This window comes from Coregonus lavaretus, assembly GCF_964263955.1.
Source record: "Coregonus lavaretus genome assembly, chromosome: 32".
In the NCBI taxonomy this organism is placed as follows: domain Eukaryota; kingdom Metazoa; phylum Chordata; class Actinopteri; order Salmoniformes; family Salmonidae; genus Coregonus; species Coregonus lavaretus.
The window spans coordinates 3,981,906-4,001,013 of NC_140019.1; the positions used below are offsets into that span (position 1 = coordinate 3,981,906).

A 19,108-nucleotide genomic window follows, 5' to 3' on the forward strand; every position below is an offset into this window, starting at 1 on the left:
TCTGAACTGTCCGTCTGCCAAGCGCCGCAGGAACTGCCCGTCTGTACTGAGCCTGCAAAGCCGCCCGTCTGCCATGAGCCGTCAGAGCCGTCCGCCAGACCGGAGCCGCTAGAGCCTTCCGCCAGACAGGAGCAGCCAGAGCCTTCCGCCAGACAGGATCAGCCAGAGCCTTCCGCCAGACAGGATCAGCCAGAGCCTTCCGCCAGCCATGAGTGGCCAGATCCGTCAGCCAGCCATGAGCAGCCAGATCCGTCAGCCAGCCATGAGCAGCCAGATCCGTCAGCCAGCCATGAGCAGCCAGATCCGTCAGCCAGCCATGAGCCGTCCAGCCAGGATCCGCCAGAGCCGTCCGGCCAGGATCCGCCAGAGCCGTCCAGCCAGGATCCGCCAGAGCCGTCCAGCCAGGATCCGCCAGAGCCGTCCAGCCAGGATCCGCCAGAGCCGTCCAGCCGGGATCCGCCAGAGCCGTCCAGCCAGGATCCGCCAGAGCCGTCCAACCGGGATCCGCCAGAGCCGTCCAGCCGGGACCCGCCAGAGCCGTCCAGCCGGGATCCGCCAGAGCCGTCCAGCCGGGATCCGCCAGAGCCGTCCAGCCGGGATCCGCCAGAGCCGTCCAGCCGGGATCCGCCAGAGCCGTCCAGCCGGGATCCGCCAGAGCCGTCCAGCCGGGATCCGCCAGAGCCGTCCAGCCAGGATCCGCCAGAGCCGACCAGCCAGGAGCCACCAGAGCCGTCCAGCCAGTATCCGCCATTCAGCCTGGTACTGCCCCTTAGTCCGGTACTGCCCCTTAGTCCGGTACTGCCCAGTAGTCCGGTGCTGCCCCTTAGTCCGGTGCCGCCCCTTAACCCAGTGGGGTGTAGTTGGGGGGTGGTAATGTGGAGGAGGCTAGGGAAGCGGGTGGTGACTAAGGTGGGATGGGGACCACGACCAGGGGCAGAACCGCCACCGTGGACAGACGCCCACCCAGACCCTCCCCTAGACTGTATGCTGGTGCGCCCGGAGTTCGCACCTTTAGGGGGGGGTACTGTCACACTCTGGCTCCAGGACTTGTGTATTTGAGCCAGGGTGTATGTTGTTTTGGGTGATTTTTTATGTTTGCATGTCTGTCACGTTTATTTCTAGGTTGGGAGTTCTGTGTGTCTATTTCTAGGTTGTTGATTGTTGTAGTGTGTGACTCCCAATCGGAGGTAACGAGTGTCAGCTGTCGGCTCGTTATCTCTGATTGGGAGCCATATTTAAACTGTCTGTGTTCGCATGTGGGTTGTGGGTTTTTGTTCCAAGTTCAGGCATTGTTTCTGTTGGACTTCACTTTCGTCTTTTGTTTTGTATTTACGTGCTTTACTCTAATTAAAGTCATCATGTTCACTCGCAACGCTGCGCATTGGTCTCCTGATTTAGACGATCGTGACAGAATGGGACAAAATACAAGCAACAGTGTGTGAAAACCTTGTGAAGACTTACAGAAAACGTTTGACCGGTGTCATTGCCAACAAAGGGTATATTACAAAGTATTGAGAAACTTTTGTTATTGACCAAATACTTATTTTCCACCATCATTTGCCAATAAATTCATTAAAAATCCTACAATGTGATTTTCTGGAAAAATTTTTTTCATTTTGTCTGTCATAGTTGACGTGTACCTATGATGAAAATTACAGGCCTCTCTCATCTTTTTAAGTGGGAGAACTTGCACAATTGGTGGCTGACTAAATACTTTTTTCCCCCACTGTACATTCTTAAACATTTCTCAACTACTGGGTTGAAGCAGACTTTTCAGAGCCCAGCACAAATCCAGGGGATTATTCTGCCCCGAAGATGAAATTTGTGTCCTAATAACTAACCCAGGTAATGACCTTTTTCTTTCCTTTTATCTAGGACATATTAAAGTGTTTGTTTGTTTTTACTGTTCGTTACCTCCTGAAACAGCTCAACTCACAGGTCAAGCTTTTGAGGTGCCCTTCGCTGTCGAACAGGATATCTCCACTCCTCCTTGGCCTCCGGTGGTGGGCCAGGTACGGGTGGAAGGTCAGGTCCGGGTGGAAGGTCAGGCTCTGTCTTTCCTGTACGTCCACAGTCAAGAGAATAGCCCTGGGGGTCATTATTGTTCTCGTTCTCTCGGCATGTCTCTACTGCGGTGTTGGACCGTAGCAGATGATCCACATGAACGTTGACATGGTGATGACCAACTTGGACTTGGTCAAAGGTCCTCTTTGTTGCAAGAGCACACCTGAGATCCACAGGCGCTTGGGGTGTCTGAAATGACGTACCATCACCTTCTCTCCCTCTTTGAATTCTCGGACAGTCTTTGAGTGTCTGTAATGAGCTTTCTTCTGCTGTAGCTGGTGCCTTGTCACAGTGTTTGACAAGTCTGGTTTCAACAATGTCAGGCAGGTACGTGGTTGGCGTTTCAGAAACAGTTCAGCTGGTGTACGTTCCGTTACTGTGTGTGGTGTGTTACGCTAAATAAACAGGAAACGGGGAAGCCTTTGTCGGGTGGGCACATACAGAATCTCGAGTCTAGTTCAGGCCTTCTTAAAGGTTTGCACGGCTCTCTACCCTGCTCCGTTTGATGCCGGATGGTAAGGTGATGACAAGATGTGCCTTCCTCTGTTGTTCTTGAGAAACATTTCAAAATTGTTCGACGTGAAAGCAGGGCCATTGTCCGAGACAAGCTCCTTGACTAGTCAAAAGGATGCGAACAGGTGTCTGAGAAGATTGATGGTCTTCTCAGCTTTGTACTTACTTATGGTTAGAACCTGCTTGGACAACAAAGCAACAGCTATCGATGACAAATCTTAATTTCTTTCCTGAGCTGTCCTCTCCTGCCCTCCCTCACTGCAAGATATATATCTCTAAAATAATGAATCCTAGTTGTCATACCTGAGCCTTGAGCCTGAGGAACAAGGTCAAGAATCCACAAATTCAACACTAACCCTACACCGATCAAAACACCCCATTAAATGGTCCAAAAGGCTGTACCAATCATGCCATTCATATGGGGATATGTGGTACCACACAGCAGGTAAGGGACGCATTTTAATGGTGATTCACAAACCACACAGAAGGTAAAGGACACCTTTTAATGGTGATTCATAACCTTTTTGAGAATTAGGGTGCAGGTCCGCAACGGAAGACCAATCTCCGAAATATGTATCGGAACGACTACAAGGCTTTACATGAATTTCACATGAAGTCGTACGATGTTTACACTTCTATATTCGTGGAATCAAGCAGGAAAGGTACTTATACCAACTGTATACAACACCATCATTCTCAAAAGGTTCTGAATCACCATTAAAAGACGCTCTTACCTTCTGTGGTTTGCGAATCACCATTAAAAGGCGCCCCTTACCTGCTGTGTGGTCCGTGTGGTACCACATATAAACGTTGTCCTGTGGAATCCTCTGGAGAGAACAGCTCATCATCTGGATCACCTTGATCGCGCATCTGTCTCTATAAAAACCCAGTCGGCGTCTCTGTGGTCCAAGTAGAAAGCCAAGGTGAGTTGATGTTACCTAAAAATTCATGTAAGTTATATGAGAAATTAAAGTATGTTTAAGTTATGGTTATTGTTTGATATGTTACATCATGACAAATAGTATGGCTAAGGTTAACGTTAACAAGGACCCTAGGAACTGTCATGTGTCAATAAGTCAATAATGCCTTCAGGGTTAACGTTAGGGACTTCAAGTTAGTTGACGGACGCTAATGTTAGACTAGCTAACATAACGTTAGCTAAGTTGGCAGACAACTTTAAGTTTGGCCAACTAACGTTACATGGACAATAAAAGTGCCCTACAGTTGTCCGGTAACACAAACAATAAATGGAGCCAAAAAGTTAACATTGTCAAGTTACAAACAGTAACCAGCTATAAGATTAAAAATAGTAAAGCGATTTGCTTAGTTAGCTAGCTACACTAGCTAGTCAACGGTCCTTCGGGGTTGCGAGATGTTCTTCAGAACAAACTAGCTAGAAAGCTGCAGGGGTCTCGTGAGTGGCAGTTGGAACTGCCTTGTTGTAACGTTAGCTCGGCTAAATTGTAAAGAGCAACCTTAAAGCTAGGTTATTTAAAATTATTGCTACAATTAACTAGCTAGCCCTGTTCGCTCACCAAATGTACCTTAAGTTATCTAACTTACCTCTAAGCTAGCTGTAGCTATCATCCAGCTACACAGAGGCTTTAACTTAGAGCTTAGAGCTGAGACACGCATATTTAAATACTGAGTAAAAGGTCATGTGGTTAACAAAAATGAGCACCAATCATAATCGCCATTTCACCGGTTTACGCACCAATAAAATTAACTGTAAATATTTTTAACACTGTTCTGCGATCAGCCAGCTCATGTCAAATATATATTTTTTTTAGCTCCACAAAGCTGAGGGAACATCATATTCGGAGAAAATGCACTAAACAAGTGACATCAGGTCTAACCTACACACAGTATTTGACTAATTGATGTGCTACTATTGTGTCCAAGAAATCAGCTGCTGCATTTTCATTTGTTTACAATTGACAAGTTTACACAACATTAAAGTGAATATACTGACTAAAGGAATTATAATGTTTTTTTTGTTTTTTTTTATACTCAGCCCTTATTTCCACGCTGGCATTAAACATGGTGTGCTATCCCACCTTACAACATTTGTTCATACAAGGTTGTCTGAGTCAGTGTCCCTCCAAATCAATATTGATGGCCTTCCTCTATACAAGAGCTCAAATGCTCAATTCTGGCCCACAGTAGGGAAAAAAAGTATTTAGTCAGCAACAAATTGTGCAAGTTCTCCTACTTAAAAAGATGAGAGAGGCCTGTAATTTTCATCATAGCTACACGTCAACTATGACAGACAAATTGAGGAAAAAAAATCCAGAAAATCACATTGTAGGATTTTTAATGAATTTATTTGCAAATTATGGTGGAAAATAAGTATTTGGTCACCTACAAACAAGCAAGATTTCTGGCTCTCACAGACCTGTAACTTCTTCTTTAAGAGGCTCCTCTGTCCTCCACTCGTTACCTGTATTAATGGCACCTGTTTGAACTTGGTATCAGTATAAAAGACACCTGTCCACAACCTCAAACAGTCACACTCCAAACTCCACTATGGCCAAGACCAAAGAGCTGTCAAAGGACACCAGGAACAAAATTGTAGACCTGCACCAGGCTGGGAAGACTGAATCTGCAATAGGTAAGCAGCTTGGTTTGAAGAAATCAACTGTGGGAGCAATTATTAGGAAATGGAAGACATAAGACCACTGATGATCTCCCTCGATCTGGGGCTCCACGCAAGATCTCACCCCGTGGGGTCAAAATGATCACAAGAACGGTGAGCAAAAATCCCAGAACCACACGGGGGGACCTAGTGAATGACCTGCAGAGAGCTGGGACCAAAGTAACAAAGCCTACCATCAGTAACACACTACGCCGCCAGGGACTCAAATCCTGCAGTGCCAGACGTGTCCCCCTGCTTAAGCCAGTACATGTCCAGGCCCGTCTGAAGATTGCTAGAGTGCATTTGGATGATCCAGAAGAGGATTGGGAGAATGTCATATGGTCAGATGAAACCAAAATAGAACTTTTTGGTAAAAACTCAACTCGTCGTGTTTGGAGGACAAAGAATGCTGAGTTGCATCCAAAGAACACCATACCTACTGTGAAGCATGGGGGTGGAAACATCATGCTTTGGGGCAGTTTTTCTGCAAAGGGACCAGGACGACTGATCCGTGTAAAGGAAAGAATGAATGGGGCCATGTATCGTGAGATTTTGAGTGAAAACCTCCTTCCATCAGCAAGGGCATTGAAGATGAAACGTGGCTGGGTCTTTCAGCATGACAATGATCCCAAACACACCGCCCGGGCAACGAAGGAGTGGCTTCGTAAGAAGCATTTCAAGGTCCTGGAGTGGCCTAGCCAGTCTCCAGATCTCAACCCCATAGAAAATCTTTGGAGGGAGTTGAAAGTCCGTGTTGCCCAGCGACAGCCCTAAACATCACTGCTCTAGAGGAGATCTGCATGGAGGAATGGGACAAAATACAAGCAACAGTGTGTGAAAACCTTGTGAAGACTTACAGAAAACGTTTGACCTGTGTCATTGCCAACAAAGGGTATATAACAAAGTATTGAGAAACTTTTGTTATTGACCAAATACTTATTTTCCACCATCATTTGCCAATAAATTCATTAAAAATCCTACAATGTGATTTTCTGGATTTTTTTTTCTCATTTTGTCTGTCATAGTTGACGTGTACCTATGATGAAAATTACAGGCCTCTCTCATCTTTTTAAGTGGGAGAACTTGCACAATTGGTGGCTGACTAAATACTTTTTTCCCCCACTGTACATTCTTAAACATTTCTCAACTACTGGGTTGAAGCAGACTTTTCAGAGCCCAGCACAAATCCAGGGGATTATTCTGCCCCGAAGATGAAATTTGTGTCTAATAACTAACCCAGGTAATGACCTTTTTCTTTCCTTTTATCTAGGACATATTAAAGTGTTTGTTTGTTTTTACTGTTCGTTACCTCCTGAAACAGCTCAACTCACAGGTCAAGCTTTTGAGGTGCCCTTCGCTGTCGAACAGGATATCTCCACTCCTCCTTGGCCTCTGGTGGTGGGCCAGGTACGGGTGGAAGGTCAGGTTTGACCTGTGTCATTGCCAACAAAGGGGTGTATAACAAAGTATTGAGAAACTTTTGTTATTGACCAAATACTTATTTTCCACGATAATTTGCAAATAAATTCATAATGTGATTTTCTGGAAAACTTTTTTCTCATTTTGTCTGTCATAGTTGACGTGTACCTATGATGAAAATTACAGGCCTCTCTCATCTTTTTAAGTGGGAGAACTTGCACAATTGGTGGCTGACTAAATACTTTTTTTCCCCACTGTATCTTAGGGCTAGTAGAAATCTACAAAGGCGTGGTCCAGACAAACAAGTCACCATTTGTCATTGGGATGTTCTTTGGGGAGAAGAAACCAACCATTCTTGATTTCTTGCATGACTTTGTTGAGGAAATGTAGCAGTCCAAATCTCTTCCATTATTTGTAAAGCACCAGCAAGGGCCTTTGTCAGAAATGTAAAAGGTCACAATGGCTACTATGGCTGTGACAAATGCCGTCAAAAGGGAGTCTACTACCTGAATCGTATGACCTTCCCAGAAACAACAGCCCCTCTGAAGTCCAACCACGACACTTTTGATGATTTGACTGATGACTCTCATTACAGTGGGACAAAATTTTTAGGATCATTGTCAATTGGTTTGGTGACACCGTTTCCTCTTGACTACATGCACCTGTTATGTTTGGGAGTTACGCGGAAACTGATAACTCTAATGGCAGAAAGGGCCACTGAAAACACTTTTAGGTCCAGCTGTTGTCAGAAATGAATATTCACAGCTGACTGACCTAAGATCTCACACTCCTCCAGAAAACCCAGATCACTGAATGAGTCTGACCGTTTGAAGGCAACTGAGTTCCGTACATTTCTCTTGTACACTGGGCTTGTCTGTTTAAAAGAGAATATTCCAAGGGTGATGTATGAAAACTTAATGTTGCTTGCAGTTGCCATGACCATCTTCCTAAGTGTTTCCTTGTGTGCAGACCACGCAGACTATGCCGGAAACCTCCTGGTTTTGTTTGTGGACCACTGCAGCTGCCTGTATGGGAAGGAAAACATAACATATAACATGCATTGCCTAACCCATCTCAGTCATGAAGCACAAGCATATGGTGTTCTTGACAATATCTCTTGCTTACCCTTCGAGAATTGTAATACGGAGGCTGTCAGAAAGAGAGGCCATGATTGCAACACAGTCAGATGCAGAGAAAACACTACTAAAGCAGCATGACAATGAAAGAGCAGTATAATAAAATGTAGCTCACTCACTTCTCTGTGCAGATGTCAACTGTGACCAGTTGAGGAACAAGGAGGTTGTCCTAGTGCAAAACCTGCTGGTGGAGGAACATGGAGACACTTTGATTGTGTACAAAACATTTAGGAACGAGACAGACCTTTTCGCATATCCCCTGCCATCATCACTGCTTAATATTTTCCATCTCTCTGGATTGAAGGATTAAGTTATTTTCACTCAAGCCACAAATGTGCTACGGAAGTTTGTTCTACTCCCGTGCGAAGAGGGCTTTGCTGGGATTCCATTACTCAATTTTTTCTGTTTTCCCGTTATCTCTTTTCAAGGTAAATTGTCAGTAAAAGACATTACAGAAAATGTATTTTTTACTTGAAGGTATTTTCTTAAACTCCTACAATTAGATGTTACTATTGTGAAATGTTTGAGTAAACTAATCTACTTGAGTGCCCTTATTTGCTTTTTTTGTTCCCAGTACCATGTTTGCTGTGGTTAATTTCCCGAACGAAGATGACAGTTTAGCTGTCATCTCAAAAACCTGGTGCACCAAGGACAAATGTTATTGGCCTCCATACAAGAGCCATGAGAGGTTAAGAAAGGCAGAGATGTCGCATGAACGGCTGGACATTGATACATGGGAGGTGTATTAAATTCAATTACTGAAGACAAAGAGTGAGTACTTTAACTGAATATTAAGATACTAAATGTCTCGTTTGCAGACATTTACAGATGAACTGATAAGCTCCTGTTTCGTGATGTTTTCAGATTCATATGAGAAAGCCCACGAGTGCCTGGTTCGGGCAGAAAAAGTCTCAAGCCTGGAAACAGAGCCAGAGTCTCACCAAAGAAAGAGAAAGTAAGATTTAGTGTTTGAAATAAAAGGAATCTAAACACTACACTACTACTCTGAAAACTTCATGCTTGCTGTCATTCCCAGGCAAAATCCTAAATTTGATCAGACAGACTCTGCACCCACCAGCGTCAAATACCCCCAAATTCACCCAAAAAAGGGTTGATTTCACACACACAAAAAAAGTATATGCAAGATTTCATTTCTTGGCAATGAATTGTTCATACAAAGTATAAGTAAAATTTTCACAACCTGCATTTAATTTGCACAATTTGCAACAGTGTCTTCTAGACCCTCTTTGTCACTCTCTGCTTGGGGTAAGTGCCTCTTATGTACTGAATGTAATGTTGTATATCACATAACATTATGCTTAAGAACTAATAATGTTATAATGTGTTTTTTGAAGGAATGCTGAAATAGTTTGGCTGTGAACGCAGATGTATAGGACAAATAACTATGCTTAACTTTGATCTGAACAGGTCCTCAGTCCTCTTCGTCACAGGGGCCAGCTGCTCACCAGTCTGAAGGTACCTGATCTTGCCCATCCTATTATCTGAGGTGTAAAGGGAGAAATGCTCTACAATGTTAATCTTTTCAACAACAAAAAAAACCATCACATCTTCTGTCAGCAAGTTACCATGGGTGTGTTTCACTATAATGATTGCCTTCATGCAATGATTATCAACACAAACCATTTGTTAGATTTAATAAAAAAAATAAAAAAATACAAGTAGGATATAGAAATAACGTAGAAATGTGACAGAAAATGTAACATTAATGGAAAGTGTTCGTTACGTTTGCTAGCAAGTACTCGAAAGCGAATCCTTGCAATCAAAACGTTGTCCAACTGGGAAAGTTCACCGCTAGCTAGCCATGAACAAACTTGTCTTGTTCACTCCATGTGTTCACTTGTGAAACACGTCAGTTGACTGATTAAGATTGCATGTGCTTCATTCCTCTAGCAGTAGCTAACTTCCAAATCGCTATTTTAGCGCTAGTAATGCTACTACATACGGACAGTTGCAGTTTGTGGGAAACATTGTTGCAAAGGGGGCTTCTCTTTGCCCTTGCGAAAGTGGTTTCCCTTTGGGAATATCTAGCCAAGTCACTGTATCTGGGTACTTTTCTGGATACTTTTCCCTAGTTGAGATGTGGGTGCTACTTACTTTAACTGAAATTCTAAATTTGTGTATTGTGCTCAATTTGCAACAGAATCATCAAGACCCTGTTCCCGTGTCTCTTCATCAGAAGATTTTCTGGCAGCAGTCCACAGTAATTTAAAATATTCCACTGTAGTATTTTTACTGCATACAGTCTATTAGAAAAGCAAAGTCTGGCTACTACCAGCAGCAATTCTGTAAAGATACATTTAAATAAAAATAAGAAGTATTCTTATTAGCTCCATTCTTAGGTAGTTCTTTTGAAAATTCTCATCTCAAACAGCTCAATCCTCCTCATCACTGGGCCCTGCTGCACGTCAGTCTGAAGGTAACTGCAATATGTGCTACTTAGTTGTAGTGTGAGGGGCTCCATAATTACATAAAGTGGTTGATCTTAAAAAAAAAAAAAGTTTACATTTACTGTAGATGACAGTGACTTACAGTGTCAGCATTGGTTGTGCACGTTTGGCCCTTGCATTCCATAACTCAGAATCAAACCTGTTTTCATAGAGCTTTTATCTTGTCATTCGAAAGGAATAGGTTTCCAAAGTTAATAACTTGCCCACTATCATATGTTAAGATTTCCACAGGCTGATTCTTCAGCACCTGAGAAAATTGGCAGAGGATGTTAGAGAGTTGCAATGCCAGACCACAGTAAACAGGAACCTCTTAATGCAACTGACCAATGGGTCTCATGGGGACATAGTTGTGCCAGAGGACATTGTGCTTCCTCTGAAGGAAAGGTTGATGCTGGAGGAGCTTGAACATCGGCTTGCTGGGAATGAGGAGCTTCAGGAGAAATTGGTAATTGGCAAGAACATGGTATCACACTAAATACAGTTAATACCAGAGGTTTTTGGACAGCAACACTTTTTTTTTAATCATCGTTAGGGCACTATCTATGGGATTAAATAAAGTGCAGACTCTTGGGGTATTGTACATGTGAAGTAATTGGTTGCTTATGAAGTCTGTGACTCGGAAGAGCTCCCCACTGCTTTTCTTTGGAGGGACTTTAGACCTGTAGTTTCTGTATGGTTCACTGGTCTATAGACCACTAACTATGGACAACTTATTTTACAGGTGAGGTTCAAAGACTCAGTGAGGAGGATGTTTCCCTGCTTTTTCTCCGATGACATGTCCAGGCTTTGTAACTGGACCGGCTTGGGACATAAGATCTCTTTCAGGCAGCTAGCTTTAAAAAGCATTTTTCACAGTAAGTTTTTATTAGTCTATGAATTCACTTTCTGGTAATATAGATATATTTGATTAAACCTGGAGACAGTTTTGAATCTGAAACATGATGTGTTTAAATAGTTCTTGACCTTGTTCGTTCATGAAGAACAAATATTGCTAACAATTGTTCTCTGGTTTCAGGAGCGATCAGAAAGAACCCCTCTACAAAAGAGGCAACAGAGGGGAACCTCCAAGAGGTGGTCGAAACATTTCTGAAGGGAGCTGCTGACAGAGAATGGGGTAGGAAGAAACCTGGAATGCTGCGCATGTCCATCTGCAGCGGGCTATCAGGCGGCAAAAGGCGAGCGCAGATCGCCACCGCAGTGAGGCTCCGGTGTATGCACCGGGAGATAGGGTCTGGCTCTTGGCCCGAAACCTGCCCCTTCGACTGCCCTGCCGGATGCTGGGTCGGCGGTTTGTGGGGCCATTTAAAGTCCTGAGGAGATTGAACGAGGTATGTTATAGGTTACAACTGCCCATTAATTACCGCATTAACCCCTCGTTCAATGTGTCTCTCCTCAGGCCGGTGGTGGCTGGTCCACTCCAGGAGAGTGAGGTACGAGAGGCTCTTCCGCCCCCGTTGGACATCGAGGGGGCTCCGGCATACTCAGTCCATTCCATCTTGGATTCGAGGCGTCGGATGGGGGGCCTGCAGTATCTCGTGGAGTGGGAGGGGTACGGTCCGGAGGAACTGTGCTGGGTCCCTAGGAGGGACATCCTAGATCCCTCCATGTTGAGGGACTTCCACCGGAGTCATCCAACTCGCCCTGCTCCGCGTCCTCCTGGCCGTCCCAGAGGCCGGGGTCGGCGCACGGCTGGGGCCGCGTGTCAAGGGGGGGGTACTGTCACGGAATCAGCCGAGGCTGCTCCTCCTCCTTGCTCAGGCAGGCTTCGGCGTTCGTCGTCCCCGGAGTACTAGCTGCCATCGATCGACGTTTCGGTGTTTGTCTAGTTTGTCTTGATTGTTTTCACCTGTTTCCCATTATGTTACATTGTATTCCCTTCATAACCCCCTGTCTCTCATTGGTTATTGTGTGTGAATGTTTTCCGTGAGGTCGGCAGTGTTCGGTTGTATGCGTATTTTGTTCCTCCCTGTTTGGAGGTTTTGTTTGTAATTTTGATTACTGTGCAAGTCAAGTTCGTCTGCCAGTAGCTCGTGTCCTGCGCTTGACTTCGCTCACAGCATACACGTCGCCCTGACAAGACCTCCTGGATGTTGGGTACGTATCCTAACTGCAGCTTGGACCAGATTGGTATGTCTAAAAAAGAGTGGAGAGAAAAGATAGGAGACAAAGACTTAGTCATTAGGTCAAAAATGAAAAAAAATGTTGGAATTTACATATCAATTGACTGAATTGCATCATCACCGAATTTGTTGACATGTACATCCATGCAAGGTTGTGAAGTAAAGACAGTACTTTCAGTGACCCCGTTCAACTCACCATTTAGTGTGATTTCAAATGCACCGGTGGACAAGAAGTGGGTCTCCAACATGTTACTGAGAAAGAATGTCATAAGGCACGAGAATATCTGGAAGACAAACATGTTCAGAAGGGATGACGTGTGTTTAGTCAAAAATCTATTAAAGTTGAAACTGTAAAACCCCTCACCTTATTTTCTTGACTCCATGTCCATACTCTGGGAGTATCCAGTCCAAGCATAGGGAAGGGATTTTGTCCACTGACAACCAGGGCAATGGCAAGAAGTTTGAAGTAGGAAAATACATTTCAGAGATATCTGGTGATTGGTAAAAACAGTGGTGATCAGAACACCACATTCACTGACAAAATACATATGTACAGTAGCTACATGGCAATGATGTGTCCACTTACTTGTTAATGGTTGTGTGGAGGGTAATTGTCTCCTTCTATGTGGATGTCCAGGTACAACTGGCTGATGGACCGGGAGTACTCCTGGAACACCTTGCTGTACCCTCCGGAGATGCTGTAACACAGAAACAAACAGACTGGTTAGAAATGAGTGTATTTGACAAATCAGGGAGCTGTATTATAATGTTAGCTGGCTAGCTACCTTATTGTGCCAACAAAGTCCAGTACCAGTATGACTTGCATATAGCTAGTATTGTTTCATTCTATATGAGGAGCAGATATAAGGTGTAAAAATGATTAGCTAGCCAGCTGAGCTATGAAATTATTAGCCCTTGATCATGACTCCATGATCTATTACATTACACGTAAGAGTCATTGGACAAAGGAATCTTCTGTAGGGGTGAATTTTGTTAAGAGCCGCGACGCTCGGTCTGAACATTAATACTGTGGTACGGTTTTGGAAGCATTTGCGTTTGTTTAAGCTTTTTTCAATACATTTATAACAATGAGCTAATGATGCGAGAGGGCCTGCAAAATATATTGTTTTGCTCGGCTGTGAAATCATTTTCAAAAAACAAAAGGTTAAATTGATATACACCTTTATAGGGTTAAGATTCCCACACGGCCATATTTCCATGTTACAGCACTTGTTTGCGGAAGACGGAGTAACGGTGCGTTCACGACAACTAGGAACTCTGAAAAATACAAGGTCAAATCATGACGTCAATGATCTTCAGGACGGAATGTCGGAACTGTAGAAAGAGGCCCGAGTTCCCGAGTTGCAATTCCTAGTTGAATGACAGTTTAAAACGATTTTCCCAGTCGGACCACGTATTTTTCAGAGTTCCCAGTTGTCTTGAACAACACTGAAGTCGGAGATTTCAGAGTTTACAGTTGTTTTGAACGTGGCATACCTGTGCTAATTAGCTATCTGAACACCTGTGTGTGTAAATGGAAAACGAATTGGGCACCGGTGAATGGAAAGAGATTCGAAAAGATGGCAGAGGCGGACGATGAAATGGATTGTGAATTTAATGGCGGTAGAATCAAGGAGGATTGGAGTATTGTTCAAAAGAATGGAAAAAGGAGCAAAGTAGGGTACAGTGATGAGAATGTACCTTTATATCTAGTAGGAGTATGGTTTGTTAATGAGGAGCAGCTGATCGAAATACCAATTTTGAAGAATCCATTTGAGCTATCCAAACTGGTGGAGAGAGTGATGGGTAAAGTGAAGGATGTGAGGATCACGAGAGGCGGGTTTGTTTAGAGTTTTTGTACTTCTGCGGATCAGAAGGAAAGTGTGTTGTGGCTCTCCCGATTTGAAAACTTTGACGTGTCGTGTGTGTCTCTTCGGAACAGGACACCCCTCAAGGGGGTAATATCTGGCGTCTCGTGGGAAGTCGATGTTAAAGAGATATAAAATATTCCTGGAGTGATTGACGCACGTTGGATGAATCGAGTGGTGAATGATGAAAAAGTGAAGAGTTTATCTGTTCTTTTGTTTTTGATATGGAGTCTCTCCCTACGCAAGTGCAGTTGGGGTATATATACTACAAAGTCAGAGGATTTATCCCAAGACCAATGCAGTGTGATCACTGTAAAGCTTTTGGTCATGTGTCAAGAATTTGCAGAAGGGAGAAACAGAGATGTCCATGTTGTGGAAAATATAATTTAATGTGTTATAAAAATGATGAAAAAGTGAAATGTTGCAACTGTGGTGGGAATCATGAAGCCACGTCTTTTGAATGCCCAACAAGGGTGAAAGAAAATGAGGTGGTTCAATTAAGGCGGATTCACATGGCATGTCCTCTCTTCACTAAGGCAGTATTAGCTCAGGGCTCGAGGGTTGAGTGCACTTCCGCTCGGCCGGTGACAGATGGGCTAGTTTGTGAGAGGTCAGCCAGGATTTCGGTGGAGCGATTGGGGACTATGTGGCGGACCAAATATTTTCCGATAGAAGACGAAGGCCAAGATGTCGACACAAGTCCAGAGGATAGAATAGATGCTGGAGGGAGCAATGAAGAGGTCATTGTGGACTGTGAGGTCAAGGATAGAATAGACGTCGGAAGGGAAAGGAGGGGGAAAATGGAGAAGGCAAGAAATAGATATTGGTTAGGAGAAATCCAGTATTATCATAAGGAGACGTATACTTGGATGAATGAGGAGGAATGGAGGGAAAAAGAGAGGCAGAGGAGGTCTAAGAGAGAGAGGGAGGAAGACTGAGTTTGAGTCTGTAAAAAATGGCGGGAAAAAGGGAGAAGGTTTGTTAAAGAAGAGTGGTAGGAAATGTAAGCAAAGTGAGCTGAAGACAGGAGTAGAAATGGAAGAGGGTGAAGTATCGGAGGTGGTAGGTGTGGTGAAGTGCTCAGAGCCAGAGGCTTGCGCAGAGGGTCAGGATAAAGATGAGTCTGTGACAGTAGGAGTGAAGTTTGTGGAAAAAGTGGATCCTTGCCTTTTGGCTGATCCATTTGTGGTTTCAAGATGGGTGAAAAAAGCGTTGGGTATAGTGGAATCGGTGAGGGTAACCAGAAGTGGTCTAGTAATAATTGTTTGTGTTTCTGTTGGGCAGAGGGAGAAGGCGCTTAGAGTTAAACAAATGGGGGAAATAATTGTGAATTGTTTCGCTCTTAAGAAAAGGGCGCCATTGAGAGGTGTGATTACTTGGGTAGCAGTAAAGGTAAAAGTGGATCAACTGAAGGAGAAGATTCCTGGTGTGTGTGATAATCGTTGTTTGGTGCGACGTAAACAGGGTGGTGAGAGTGGGGAAACAGAAGAGTTATTGTCTGTTCTTTTGAGTTTTGAAGTGAAGTTAGGATATATAAGTTTGTACGTTTGCCCACTAACAAAGAAATGATCCGTCTATAATTTTAATGGTAGGTTTATTTGAACAGTGAGAGACAGAACAACAACAAAAAAATCCAGAAAAACACATGTCAAAAATGTTATAAATTGATTTGCATTTTAATGAGGGAAATAAGTATTTGACCCCTCTGGCAAAACCCTTGTTGGCAATCACAGAGGTCAGACGTTTCTTGTAGTTGGCCACCAGGTTTGCACACATCTCAGGAGGGATTTTGTCCCACTCCTCTTTGCAGATCTTCTCCACGTCATTAAGGTTTTGAGGCTGATGTTTGGCAACTCGAACCTTCAGCTCCCTCCACAGATTTTCTATGGGATTAAGGTCTGGAGACTGGCTAGGCCACTCCAGGACCTTAATGTGCTTCTTCTTGAGCCACTCCTTTGTTGCCTTGGCCGTGTGTTTTGGGTCATTGTCATGCTGGAATTCCCATCCACGACCCATTTTCAATGACCTGTCTGAGGGAAGGAGGTTCTCACCCAAGATTTGACGGTACATGGCCCCGTCCATCGTCCCTTTTGATGCAGTGAAGTTGTCCTGTCCCCTTAGCAGAAAAACACCCCCAAAGCATAATGTTTCCACCTCCATGTTTGACAGTGGGTATGGTGTTCTTGGGGTCATAGGCAGCATTCCTCCAAACACGGTGAGTTGAGTTGATACCAAAGAGCTCGATTTTGGTCTCATCTGACCACAACACTTTCACCCAGTTCTCCTCTAAATCATTCAGATGTTAATTGGCAAACTTCAGACGGGCATGTATATGTGCTTTCTTGAGCAGGGGGACCTTACGGGCGCTGCAGGATTTCAGTCCTTCACGGCGTAGTGTGTTACCAATTGTTTTCTTGGTGACTAGGGTCCCAGCTGCCTTGAGATCATCGACAAGATCCACCTGTGTAGTTCTGGGCTGATTCCTCACCGTTCTCATGATCATTGCAACTCCACGAGGTGAGATCTTGCATGGAGCCCCAGGCCGAGGGAGAGTGACAGTCTTTTGTGTTTCTTCCATTTGCGAATAATCGCACCAACTGTTGTCACCTTCTCGCCAAGCTGCTTGGCGATGGTCTTGTAGCCCATTCCAGCCTTGTGTAGGTCTACAATCTTGTCCCTGACATCCTTGGAAAGCTCTTTGGTCTTGGCCATTGTGGAGAGTTTGGAATCTGATTGATTGATTACTTCTGTGGACAGGTGTCTTTTATACAGGTAACAAGCTGAGATTAGGAGCACTCCCTTTAAGAGTGTGCTCCTAATCTTAGCTCGTTACCTGTATAAAAGACACCTGGGAGCCAGAAATCTTTCTGATTGAGAGGGGGTCAAATACTTATTTCCCTCATTAAAATGCAAATCAATTTATAACATTTTTGACATGCGTTTTTCTGGATTTTTGTTGTTGTTATTCTGTCTCTCACTGTTCAAATAAACGTACCATTAAAATTATAGACTGATCATTTCTTTGTCAGTGGGCAAACATACAAAATCAGCAGGGGATCAAATTGTGAGTGTAGTGTTAGACGGTAGGATATTTCTTTGCTTTGTTTTATTTTGTTTTTCAAGAAAAGATAAGGGAGTTGTACTCCAGTATAGTAGGTGGCGGTAATTCAACAAATTGGATGCCAACCACCGTTAAACCTCATTGAAGAAGAAGAAGAAGATGAGGTGGCCAAAGTTAGGGTTCTACAGAGCATTTCCTATGCAGCAGTAGTTAAAAGGGTTGAGGGTTTGAATGGTGCTCCTGAAGAGTCCATGGTGGTGGATAGGCCTTCAATGCAAGATGCAGGGGTTGCCTTTCACCAAGATGATCCTGACATTTTAAAGGTTAAAAAGGTGGACATTGTGGCCTTTATCGAAATGGTGATTAATGGCACTGCCAAGGTGGAGAAAATATCTAGGAAGATAGAAATCATTGTGGTTGAGGCGGAACGGTTCCTGGGACTGAAAGATTTCTCTGCAAAAGAGTAACATGGAATATTGTCAAAAGCCTTACCACCATCTCAGGCCCTAGATACTCAGAAGGGAGATATGGAAATGTAAAAGGAAGAAATGGGAGTTTTGTTTTGTCAATGTACTATTTTATTTGGGTGGTTTTAGTTAAGTTTCCATATTATGTATGGATTTTCTTTTGATACATGGAATATTGGCAAAAGCCGTATCACCTTGAGCCTGAGAAGGGGGATATGGACTAAAATAGTTTTGTTTGTCTTGGCAATGTAATATTTTTATTAGGGTGGAGTAAGTTAGTATTACTATTAAGTATGGATTTATTTTTTATTTTATTTATTTTTTTGGTTTCAAACCGTCCAGTTGGTGGCGGCAATACAACTTTTGGATGTAGTCCGCAATAAAACCCACAGAAGAAGAAGTAAACGGAAAACAGATGCCACAAGCATGTTGTCGCTTGTAATATAAAACGACTGTCGGCTGGAACTGTTAAACCCGTGTATTTTTCATTTGTGAAATTATTTTGATGTGATATAAATGTTATGTTTCTAGAGCCGTACCTTAATTGATTATCGAGTCACATTTAGATGGAGTATTTGGCTTCCAGAGCCAGTTCGCCCTTTAAATACAACAAGTAAGGTCGTTGGACTGAGGAGTAACGTTAGGCTCCTTTAGTCCAGTTTGGGCTAAGAAGAGCACTTATTCGCTAGCATCTAACCATGTCCCCAGACCATCAAATGGCGAGTTCGCATGATTAGCATTGACCAACTAGCTAACTTCATCTGCTATCTTTTAGTCAGCTAACGTTACCTAGCTAGCTAGATATGGAACTTGGACAACAACGGTTGTAGTAAAATCAACAATTTTACCTAAACTGGAATTTTAGCACTGGCCCAGTGTAAAGGGTCTGCTTGCTGAGCCTCTGTGGGTCGGCATCCCGCAAGCTATCAGCCCCCATATTCAGGCTGTCAGATGCCTGAAAAAACTTGGTATCGGAGTCGTCTCGAGATGGCTATGCATATAGCCCCTCCATTGAATACAGGCGGTTGACGTCAACAACCCTCATCGAATATTCAAAAATAGATTACAATAATGAGATGTATGCACCAATCCAAAGAAAGGATTTGCGGGTGCTAGATAGCCCGCCGTGTCACTTTGTCGACAACGACACCCATTGTTAGGGCAGAGAGACATGTATCTCGTCAGTATTTCCATAATCTTTGGTAAGGGTAGGAGGACGTCCCAAGGATCCCGGAATATCCGGCATTCTTCTTATTTGGTGTCATACATTCGCACATTTTGTTTGTGCATGCCGCCACCTACTGTGCGGTAGTGTGTGTTGTCAATCACGTTACATTTTGTGATTTAAAAAAAAGGA

At 43.7% G+C, this 19,108-nt stretch overlaps 1 protein-coding gene across 1 annotated transcript; it reads right to left on the minus strand.

Moving 5' to 3' along the window:
• Window positions 1–1,910: 1,910 nt before the first annotated feature.
• Window positions 1,911–18,905, minus strand: LOC311107658 (selenoprotein T2-like; the record flags this gene model as incomplete). Its single annotated transcript, XM_084150185.1, is given in 9 exon segments — window positions 1,911–2,060; window positions 12,316–12,368; window positions 12,552–12,639; window positions 12,720–12,836; window positions 12,840–12,846; window positions 12,942–12,955; window positions 12,957–13,053; window positions 18,600–18,706; window positions 18,885–18,905. Coding segments are annotated over 9 exon segments (654 nt in total).
• Between the last annotated feature and the right edge of the window lie 203 nt (window positions 18,906–19,108).